Source organism: Dama dama, chromosome 15 (genome assembly GCF_033118175.1).
Source record: "Dama dama isolate Ldn47 chromosome 15, ASM3311817v1, whole genome shotgun sequence".
NCBI lineage: Eukaryota > Metazoa > Chordata > Mammalia > Artiodactyla > Cervidae > Dama > Dama dama.
Window position 1 is genome coordinate 63,424,568 of NC_083695.1, and position 12,210 is coordinate 63,436,777.

The 12,210-nt window shown below is 38.2% G+C and overlaps 1 protein-coding gene across 3 annotated transcripts in view; it reads right to left on the minus strand.

The window, feature by feature from the left end:
- Positions 1-10,471, minus strand: part of LOC133070719 (cytochrome P450 2C31-like) — a 44,487-nt gene extending 34,016 nt beyond the window's left edge. For 2 of the 3 annotated variants that reach the window (XM_061163116.1, XM_061163115.1), the window contains exons 1-3: positions 10,300-10,471; positions 5,883-6,041; positions 4,175-4,324 (exon numbers count right to left, since the gene is read on the minus strand). In XM_061163116.1, the coding sequence (XP_061019099.1) occupies positions 4,175-4,324; positions 5,883-6,041; positions 10,300-10,471 (481 nt within the window). Of the gene's footprint in view, positions 1-4,174; positions 4,325-5,882; positions 6,046-10,299 lie in introns of all 3 variants that reach the window. The other variant, XM_061163114.1, reaches the window with a different exon arrangement.
- Positions 10,472-12,210: the final 1,739 nt, after the last annotated feature.

The window sequence follows — 12,210 nt, forward strand, 5'->3', positions numbered from 1 at the left end:
ACAAAGGGAACATTTCATGCAAAGATGAAAATGAAAAGGACAGAAACAGTATGGGCCTAACAAAAGCAGAAGATAGTAAGAAGAGGTGGCAAAAATACACAGAATAACTATACAAAAAAGATCTTAATGACCCAGATAACCATGATGGTGTGGTCACCCATCTAGAGCCAGACATCCTGGAATGTGAATTCAAGTGGGCCTTAGGAAATATCACCACAAACAAAGCTAGTGGAAGTGATGGAATTCCAGTTGAGCAATTTCAAATCCTAAATGATGATGCTGTGAAAGAGCTACACTCAATATGCAAGCAAGTTTGGAAACTCATCAGTGGCCACAGGACCTGAAAAGGTCAATTTTCATTCCGATCCCAAAAATAGGCAATGCCAAAGAATGTTCAAACTACCACACAGTTGCACTCATCTCATACACTGCAAAGTGATGCTCAAAATTCTCCAAGCGAGGCTTCAACAGTATGTGAACCATGAACTTCCACATGCTCAGGCTGGATTTAGGAAAGGCAGAGGAACCAGAGATCAAATTGCCAACATCCGTTGGATCATAGAAAAAGCAAGAGAGTTTCAGAAAAATGTCTACCTCTGCTTTATTGACTACACCAAAGCCTTTGACTGTGTGGATCATAACAAACTGTGGAAAATTCTTCAAGAGATGGGACTACCCGACCACCTTACCTGCCTCCTGAGAAACCTGTAGGCAGGTCAAGAAGCAACAGTTAGAACTGGACATGGAACAACAGACTGGTTCCAAATTGGGAAAGGAGTACGTCAAGGCTGCATATTGTCACACTGCTTATTTAACTTATAAGCAGAGTACATCATGCGAAATGCCAGGCTGGATGAAGCATAAGCTGGAATCAAGATTGCCGGGAGAAATATCAATAACCTCAGATATGCAGATGACACCACACTTACGGCAGAAAGCAAAGAACTAAAGAGTCCCTTAATGAAAGTGAAAGAGGAGAGTGAAAACGCTGCCTTAAACCTCAACATTCAGAATACTAAGATGACGTCATCTGGTCTAATCACTTCATGGCAAATAGATGGGGAAACAATGGAAACAGTGACAGATTTTATTTTGGGGGGGCTCCAAAATCAATGCAGATGGTGACTGCAGCTATGAAATTAAAAGACGCTTGCTCCTTGGAAGAAAAGCTATGACCAACCTAGACAACATATTAAAAAAACAGAGACATTACTTTGCCAACAAATGTCCATCTAGTAAACCTATGGTTTTTCCAGTAGTCATGTATGGATATGAGAGTTGGACTATAAAGAAAGCTGAGCACTGAAGAATTGATGCTTTTGAGCTGTGGTGCAGGAGGAGACTCTTTAGAGTCCCTTTGACTGCAAGGAGATCCAACCAGTCCATCTTAAAGGAAATCAGTCCTGAATATTCATTGAAAGCACTGATACTGAAGCTGAAACTCCAATACTTTGGCCACCTGATGAGAAGAATTAACTCATTTGAAAAGACAATTGATACTGGAAAAGACTGAAGGCAGGAGGAGAAGGGGACAACAGAGAATGAGATGGTTGGATGGCATCACCAACTCAATGGACATGAGTGTGAGTGGACTCCGGGAGTTGGTGATGGACAGGGAGACCTGGCATGCTGCAGTCCATTGGGTTGCAAAGAGTCAGACACGACTAAGCAACTGATCTGAACTGTACTATAAACAGGTTAACAATATAAAATAGCAAATATGACACCATTTCTTGATTTTTGAGTCCTGGCAACTTTTAAGCCTTGCTTTTTCTTCTTCTACTCACATCTGGACTAGCTGATGTGATTGCTTCTTTGGCCCAAGCAGGAAGTTTAAACCACACAAACCCTGGTCTATACATTGGAACCCTCACCCCCCACTCCAGCCCCTACCCACCATAAAAATTCCAAGCCGGTATCCTTTTCTGGTTTCTCCAGTCATTTTTTGTTCAGTTTTCTAGCTACTGGCCCTACACAGAAAGCCTCATTATATGAGTAATAGAACTTTTCATATCCTATTGAGATATGTATATCACTACCAACCTCAACAGCTATACTAAATTTTCAGTGGGAAATCCATCCTGCCTCTGCCTGGTGACTACTACCACAACACTTTACTACAGAATGAAAAAAACTTTGTAGGGATCAAAAGTAGAAATTACAAGAAAAAAGGTTCTGCTCAACATGTGAAATAAACTTAAAACAGTTAGTTAACCAATGACAAACTGGGCTACCCAAAGAGGATGAGGTCTCCATAGTTAGGTGGATTCAAGCAGAGTCTGGGTGGTCATAGGCAAGGAAACTGAGAGAAGGTCATATTCACTATGGGAAAATTGAGCCAGTTAATAAGAAGCTATTTAAAAGACACTTGCTCCTTGAAAGAAAAGCTATGATAAACCTAGATAACATATTACAAAGCAGAGACACCAGTTTGCTGACAAAGATCCATCTAGTCAAAGCTATGGTTTTTCCAGTAGTCATGCATGGATGTGAGAGTTGGATCATAAAGAAGGCTGAGCACCAAAGAACTGATGCTTTCCAATTGTGGTCCTGGAAAAGACTCTTGAGAGTCCCTCAGACAGCAAGGAGATCCAACAAGTCAATTGTAAAGGAAATCAACCCTGAATATTCATTGGAAGAATGACACTGAAACTGAAGCTCCAATTCTTTGGCCACCTGATGATAAGAGCCAACTCTGATGCTGGGAAAGATTCAGGGCAGGAGGGCAAGGGGGTGGCAGAGGATAAGATGGTTGGAGGGCAACACCAAATTAATGTACATGAATTTGAGCAAACTCTGGGAGATATGGAAAAACAGGGAAGCCTGGTGTGCTGTGGTCCATGGGGTCACAAACAGTCAGGTATCACTTACTGCCTGAACAACAAGAACATGCTAAAACCCAATATTTACTGATTTATTAATTGTATTTCCAAAATTTTACTCTAGAAAATAATCAGGGTTGTTCAATGATTAACATAGATTGCATTGTTTAAAATTATTAGCAACAAAAAACTGAAAGCAATCTGTTTGGCCTAAAATAACTTAAGGTACATCCAAAATAATAAACTACTATTCTATTTTATTAACAATATTCATGATAAACATTTAAAAATTAAGCATGTGAAAATATTTATTTAATATGTTAAATTTGAACAAAAGAGTAGAGAACAATCTAGGCAGGATGAGCCTTGTGTTCCTCTTCTGTCAGATCTCCCACCGATTCCTAGATAATATGCACCAAGTCCAAATGATTTTCATTGACATGCTACTGCCATCTTGAGAAACTTACTCAAACGAGGAAACCCAAATCATGCAAATATTTGTAATAAAAATTAAACATTGTGGTTTACAAAAGCACATATGTCTTAAGATCCTCATCTTGCTCCTTCCCTGTCCGGTCTCCTAGTCACCCCTTTCTCTCCCATCCCCTCTTCCTGTCCTGCATGGGCATCCACACACGTGTACACTGAGCAAATGTGTGCTGCTGAAGCTCCCTCCTTTCACACCCACCAACAGGGGAGCTGTAATACAGGCCTACTCAGAGAAGGGTTTGGTGCAAAGTCCACACCTGAACCACTAATTTTGTTTTAGTTTTACTAAGATATCACTGATAGACAGGACTGCTCAAGTTTAAGGTGCTATATAGCATAATGACATGACCTGCATATGTTGCAAAATATTTGAAATGTTTCTCAAGAAGTTACCTGAGAACTTAGTCTTTCAAGTTACTAGCAGATTGCCAGAATCCATGTTCTCCTCTTATTTCTGTGCACACAGCTAACCACATTTCCCAGCTCCATGTACATTTAGGTGTGGCCCTGTGACTGAGTTACAGCCCATGGAATATGAAAGAACTTTTGTGTGCAAGTGCCATATCTTACCTGTTAAAAACACTATTTGTTGTTTTCTTTCTTCTTTACTACCCCCACTCTACCATTCAAAGAGATGAACTCTGGGTGCCACAGGAAGACATTCATATGTTGAAGGCATCAAAGGCCCTGAAAACCAGGTGCTTGGAAAGGCCATTATGCCAACCACTTCACCTCTTACTACTGTCATGTGAGCAGAAAGTAAACTTTTGTTGTATTTTGAGCCATTATCTCTCTATAGTCTACTTGTAATATCATGTAGTCTGCCCAAGCAGTTACTGTTAATTGCATAAAGAAATACCTACCATTAGTTTTTTTTAATGCTTCCACCAAACATAAGGCTTCCTCTTGAATTCTGTGTTCAATAGTCTTCTTCCCCATCCCCATATTCCTCAAAACCATGAGGGAGAAACGCCGAGTTTGCTTCCATCTGTCTCCATTGCTGAAAATAATTCCTACCAGGACAAAAACCAAAAGTAGAGAATAATCCATTGCCATGAATTCTAGCTGAGAGTCTTTAAACCAGGAAATGACAAGGACACCTAAGCAGGAATTAAATGTAGTAGTGACAGCCTCAGGAATTCCTATTGGGCCCTTCATCGCCTGCCTCCTCCTCTCTTAACCCAGCTTGTATCTTACTGTCAAGACTCTTGGTTTTACATATTACTACACTCTTCTTTATCCATTAGCTCCTGCAAAATTCAGAACAACCCTAAGAACCAAGCGTTTTGTCTCCATTTTACTTATGAGGATGCTGAAAATCACAGAGGCAAAATGCCTACTCTTTGATGACTCAGCTAACAATCCATAGAGTCCAAGTAATAGGTTAAGTTTTCAGTATTGATTTGTGCACAGAAAATGAACTGTAGGAGAAACAACAAAAGAGTCAATTCTTAAGACGGGGATAAACAGCACTTATGTATTGAAAGGAAGCTCATGAAAATCTATTCCTCAAGTAAGGGACATAGCCATAGCTCTTCCCATTTTGACATTTTCCCTCTACTTGCTAATCTCTACCACAAAATATGGATGTCTTCCCCGTGTTCTACCCTGTGGGTATCTGCCACCCCCTTCTGACAACCCCACAGCTAGGCTAGGTCTATAATACAAAGCATAAAGCACAAATATGCTCTGACAAGAGGGTCATGTGGAAACACAATAAATATAAATTAGAATACTAAAGAAAATATTTTGAAATCAAATACTTGCACTGTCATCTGTTTTTTACACTGTACCAAGAAAGTTCAATGTCAGACTTCCAGAGCCAAGGACGAGATCAGAGGGAAAGACAATGCTCATAGGGAGCTTGTCTAATAAGAGCTTAAAGAACAATGTAAAGGATGAAGTGACCCTATTCAGGCATTATTTTTGTAAGAACCCAGTGAACCACAGAGGATAGGACAGTTTGAGGTCTAGCTACTAAAACACAGATGACAGACAGAGCAAGTATTTGATTTCAAAAGATTTTCTTTAATATCCTAATTTATATTTATTGTGTTTCCCCATGACCCTCGTTTCAGAGCATGTTTGTGCTTTATGCTTTGTATTATATTCTATTGGATAAAAAATTTTGTTGTGCTTTTTTTCTAAGAAGAATAGAAAATTAAATGCAATGTACATACTTCAAACTTTTGGTAGTTCCGTGTATATATTATGCAAGCTCCCAAAACTAGTCTCTTAGCACCCATGACTCAGGCCAGAAAGCAAAATATTTAATAAATAGGATAATTTATTGTTATTTTCCTCCCTTTTTCTGTCTCTTTCTCATTTTCTTCCCTGGCCATAATTTATTAATAGAACATTAGTGATTAGAAGATTTGCTTTCACTGCACTTAATGTTTCATTCAGACCGTGTCATCTTCTTAATTTTAAATATGGATTAATGATCCATAGAAAACTGTTTATTTATGATGCTTTCATAAACTTCTCTATTACCTATAATTTCTCAATTCCTTAGCCTATTCGAATCTTTCCAACCTACAATTCCCACACATGCCCCTAATAGAAGCATACCTAATCCCTGGTTGATGTGGTCTGCCACTGGTAAACTACCTCTGCCAGAAAATTCCTCACTCTGATCAATCAGGACTTGCTTCACTGCTTCATATCCATGCAACACCACAGTGGGCTTCATGCCAAAATACAGAGTGAACACAGGACCATAATCTTCTGCTAGCTGGAGAAAACAGGAGATGCAAGAACAGTGAGCATTTCAAAACTGAAAATGTAGATAATGTAGGAAAATATAGATAATGTGGGAAATGTTTTCAATCTTCTTAAGATTCACACATTTTAAAGGATTTCAATTTCTAGAACCAGTAATATAATATGACATCACTTTAATACAAGGGTAATTATCATTATATTATTAGGAATACTGTTATTATTATCATCACCATCAATAGTTACTCTTTATTCAGGTCCTACTATGTGACAAAAGCCGTAGCATGAATTTTATTAGTATTATTCTATTAAGCTTTTTTCTGCCAAACCTATAATTGCTCTTTCCTTCTTATAGTGGCAATAAATGATACGTTTCTTCTGTTTAAAGGAAGGTGCTCCATCTCTCACACATGCAGACTAATAATCATCCCCTGATCATCCATTCTTCACATCTTTAGACCAGAGACCTCTAAGCTTTCAAAATACACAAGGACATCAGTTCAGTCACTCAATCATGTCCGACTCTTTGCGACCCCATGAATCGCAGCACGCCAGGCCTCCCTGTCCATCACCAACTCCCGGAGTTTACTCAAACTCATGCCCACCAAGTCGGTGATGCCATCAGGCCATCTAATCCTCTGTCGTCCCCTTCTCCTCCTGCCCTCAATCTTTCCCAGCATCAGGGTCTTTTCAAATGAGTCAGCGCTCTGCATCAGGTGGCCAAAGTATTGGAGTTTCAGCTTCAGCATCAGTCCTTCCAATGGATATTCAGGACTGATTTCCTTTAAGATGAACTGGTTGGACTCCTTGCTGTCCAAAATTCTAAAGATCCTAACAAAAGTCTTCTAGAGCTCACCAGTGAATTTGAAAAAGTTGTAGGATAAAAAATTCACATAGAGAAATCTGTTCCATTACTAAACACTAAGAACAAACTATCAGAAAGAGAAATTAATAAAACAATCCCACTTATCATCACATAGAAGAGAATAAAATTCCAAGCAATAAATCTAATTAACCAAGGAATTAAAAGACATGTACTCAGAAAACTATAAGATGCTGTTTAAAAAAAAAAAAAGACAATACAAATAGATGGAAAGACATAACATGCTCGTGGACAGGGAAAGTTAATATTGTTAAAATGAACATATTACATATTACCCAAGGAAATCAACAGATTCAAAGCAAATCCTATCAAAATACCAGTGTAATTTTCAAAGTACTACAACAAGTACTTCTAAAATTTATATGGAAACACAAAAGATCTCAAGCAGACAAAGATATCCAAAGAAAGAACAGAACTGAAAGTATCATATTCCCTGATGTCAGACTACAGTACAAAGTTACAGTAACCAAAACAGAATTGCACTGGCACAAAAACAGACACTGGTCTATGGAGCAGAACATGTAGCCCAGAAAATAATACACACTTACATGAAAAACGAATCCATGAAAAAGGACACAAAAATATACGGTGGGGAAAAGGCAGTTTCTTCAATAAGTGGTGTGAGGAAAACTAGACAGCTACACGTAAAAGAATTAAAATATTTCACATGCTAGTAAGGTTATGCTGAAAATCTTTTAAGATAGGCTTCAGCAGTACATGAGTCGAGACCTTCCAGATTCAAAAGCTGGGTTTAGAAAAGGCAGAGGAACCAGAGATCAAATATTGCCAACATTCATTGGATCATAGAGAAAGCAGGTTCAGTTCAGTTCAGTTGCTCAGTCATGTCCAACTCTTTGCGACCCCATGGCCTGCAGCACGCCAGACCTCCCTGTCCATCACCAACTCCCAGAGTTTACTCAAGCTCATGTTCATTAAGTCAGTGAAGCCAACCAACCGTCTCATTCTCTTCTAGGAGAAGGCAAGCGAATTCCAGAAAAATATCTATTTCTGCTTTATAGACTACACTAAATCCTTCTACTGTGTGGATCACAACAAACTGTGAAAAATTCTTAAAGATATGGGAGTACCAGACCTCCTTACTTGTCTCCTGTGAAACCTGTATGCAGGTAAAGAAGCAGCAGTTAGAACTGGGCATGTGAAAATTGACTGATTCAAAATTGGGAAAGGAGTATAACAAGGCTATATATGGTCACCCTGCTTATATGGAGAGTATATTTTAATTTATATGCAGAGTACATCATATGAAATGCTGGGCTAGATGAATCACAAGCTGGCATCAAGATTACCAGCAGAACTATCAACAACCTCAGATATGCAGATGATACCAATCTAATGGCAGAAAGCGAAGAGGAACTATAGAATGGTGAAAGAGAAAAGTGAAAAACTAACTTAAAACTCAGCATTCAAAAAACTAAGGTCATGGCATTCCATCCCATTTTTTCATGGCAAACAAAAGGGGGAAAGTGGAAGCAGTGACAGATTTTATTTTCTTGTGTTCCAAAATCACTGTGGACAGTGACTGCAGCCATGAAATTAAAAGGTGTTTCCTCCTTGGAAGAAAAGCTATGACAAACCTAGACAGCATATCAAAAAGCAGAGACATCACTTTGCTGGCAAAGGTCCATCTACTCAAAGCTATGGTTTTTCTAGTAGTCATGTACAGATGTGAGAGGTGAACCATAAAGAAGGCTGAACACTGAAGAACTGATGCCTTTGAACTGTGGTGTTGGAGAAGACTCTTGAGAGTCCCTGGGACTGCAAGGAAATCCAACCAGTCCATCCTAAAGGAAATCAGTCCTGAATATTCATTGGAAGGACTGTTGATCAAGCTGAAGCTCCAATACTTTGGCAACCTGGTGGGAAGAGCCAACTCATTGGAAAAGACCCTGATGCTGGGAAAGACTGAAGACAAAGGAGAAGGGGGTGGCAGAAGGTAAAATGGTTAGATAGCATCACTGCCTCAATGGACATGAGTTTGAGCAAACCCCAAGAGATAGTGGAGGACAGAGTATCCTGGCATTCTGCAGTCCATGGGTCACAAAGAGTTAGACAACACTCAGTGACTGAACAACACAGAAACAAATATTTTATCATACTATATATAAAACTTAACTCAAAAAGGGTTGAGGACTTAAATGTAAGACCAGAAACCATAAAACTCCTGGAAGGAAACATAGGCTGTATACACTTTGACATGTATCATAGCATATACTTTTGGATCTGCCTCCTACTGAAGTGAAAGTGTTAGTCACCAAGCTCTGTCCAACTCTTTGTGACCCCCTAGATTGTAGCCCACCAGGCTCCTCTGTCCATGGCATTCTCCAGGCAAGAATTCTGAAGTGGGTAGCCATTCCCTTCTCCAAGGGATCTTTCTCAACCCAGGAATCAAGCCCAGGTCTCTCACATTGTGGGCAGATTCTTTACAATCTTTACCACAAAAGAGAATGAAATTTTGCCATTTGCAATAACATAAACTAATCTGGAGGGCATTACACTTAGTGAAGTAAGTCAGACAGAGAAAGACAAATACTCTATGTTATCATTTATATGTGGAATATTTTTTTTTAAATGAATTAACTGAACAGAATATAAACAGGCTCACATACATAGAGAACAAACTAGTGGTTACCAGTGGGAAACAAGAAGAATGGAAGGGGAAATAAGGGGTAGGGGATTAAAAACTATAGGCTGCTATGTATAAAACAAATAAACTACAAGGATAAATTGTTCAGCACAGGGAATACAGCCTATATTTTATAATAAATTTCAAAGGAGCATAATCTATAAAATTTTCTATGTTCTCACTTGAAACTAACATAATATTGTAAATCAACTCTAGCTCAATTGAAAATAAATTAACAAGGTTCCCCTGGTAATCCAGCGGTTAAGAATCTGCCTCACAATGCAAGGGATGCTGGTTTGATCCCTGGTCTGGGAAAACCCTACTTGCTGCAGAGAAAAAGCCTGAGTACCACAGCTACTTAGCCTACACTCTGGAGACTGTGAGGAGCAACTACTAAAGCCCATGAGCCACAGAGTCTGTCTGTTGCAACAAGAGAAGTCATGGCAGGAGAAGCCTGCACACTGCAACTAGAGTGTAGTTTCTGCTCGCCACAATGAGAGAAAGCCTGTGCACAGTGATGAACACCCAGCACAGCCAAAAATAAATATTTTTAAAATAAATGAATAAAAATAAATAACAGTGAATAAATAAATAAATAAAATAATGTCCAGGTGTCCAATGGGAACTCCCCTTTAAAACCACTTTTAACAAACATGGTGTCTGGGACTATGGAGTCTGGGACAAGACATAGGACTGTCTTACTTACGCATTACAAACAACTGGAAGAAAAGTAATCATACTTGCCTTGCTTAAGGATTTGCTGACATTCTTAATATTTATCTGAAGAATATTTCCAACAATTGGGAGAGGTGTGGGCCCAGGTGGCAGCTTCCCTTTGGCATACCTCTGATTCCATAGAAAAAGAAAAATCAAAATAGAAAGACAGATCACCAGAACTACAAAGAGATCCATTGGTGTGCTTTGTGTGAGGGCAACTGAAAGCTTAGAATCTAAACACTTTATAAAAACTAAGTGCAAAGAAAAAAACAAACAAAGTGCAAGCTTATCACCAAACATGCAATAAGTCTTTGAACTTTTAAATAAATATTGCTTTATCATCAGTGCACTTTGGCTTGTCAATAGATATTTAAACGAAAGGTTACATTAGTATTGATAAACATGTAAGTTTCAATGGAAATTTCAACTGAAAATAATTCACTTTCTCAGAGATGCCCATATTTTAGTAGTAAAATTGAAGCTATCAGAGTTTCAAAGGACTGGAATTCACAATCACAACAGATGAGAGCGTCTCTGCTCATCATATAAGCAGAAAAAGAAGCACACTCTTAGAGCTATTTCTCATAAAATCCATAGAAAGCCCAGGTGAAGACAGAAGAAGGAGGCAGGACAAATAAAGAAAGGAATAGGGAGCTGGTCTTATCTTAGAAGAGTAGAGCTATCCCTCTAGTCCTCACAGAACCCCCCCCCCCTTTTATTTTTTTTGTGCCAGGAGTTCTGACACCACTTACTTCCAGAGGAGATGCTGGTCAGCAGACAGTAGAAAGAAAACAGGAATAACAAGTCAAGGAAAGAAATCACTCAAAGACATCAGTAGAAGGTCTCTTGACTGCATATCACCCACCCCACTTCTTTGCATACCCATTTCCAATAAGGATCACATAGCCAGAGGAAACATTGTATGTTCACACCTAGGTGAAAAAATACACTCCAGCATTCAATACTATAAATATTAGAAAGTGTCTAGAAACTCACAAATATGAACAAAATTTCAAGACTCTAAAGATATTTGAGGACCTCCAATTACATAATAAGCATCAAACTTAAAAGTCAGAAAAGTAATCCTTGAAGGACTTAACTTAGTGAAAACAGAAAAGTTAAAATAAGTGTATCATCAGATAAATATAGCCATGAAAAAGAAAATGTTACTAGAAAACTGAGAAGTTCTTGGTAATTAAGTATGTGGTGGCAAAAAATATTTTTCAATAAATGGGTATGCTGAGTAATAAAATAAATTTAGTTCCATTTTCACTTATTTTAAACAGCAGTAAGATTTAGCAGTAACATGGGTTTCCACAAGGATAGAGTACAAAATAATAATGATGAAAACATTAAACAAAGTTAAGTAGTATGGGAAATGGTTCTATTAATAGAAATCCTAGTGACTTTATCACAGGAGTTTTAAGGAGAGAAAAATAAGCAAACAAAAATAAGCAAAGGAAAGTGAATACATTTTTACTACAATGATGAAAAATCCAAAGAATCCACCAAATTCTAAACAGGATTACAGTGAAAAGATCCACACTCCCAAAATCTTGTGAAACATGAGAATGACAAGGGAAAATAAAACCCTGAAAAGTTTTAAAGAGAAAAAGGAAGTTACAAAGAATGAGACTCAATTTAGAAAAGATCTTTCCTTACACAATGCTTATAAATGATTAAAAACAGTCAAGTAAAATCTTCAAAAGTTTAATAGGAAATGATCTTCAAAATTGTTATTCTATACCTGATAATCTCATTTCAAACATAAGGTCAAAGTATAGATATTTGGGGGCCTTCTCTGGTGGTGTAGTGGTTAAGATTCCATGCTTCCACTGCAGGGAGCAGGGGTTCAATCCCTGGTCAGGGAACTAAGGTTTTCGTGCTGTGTGGTAGAGCTAAAATAAGTAAAAAAAAATAGACATTTTTTGACA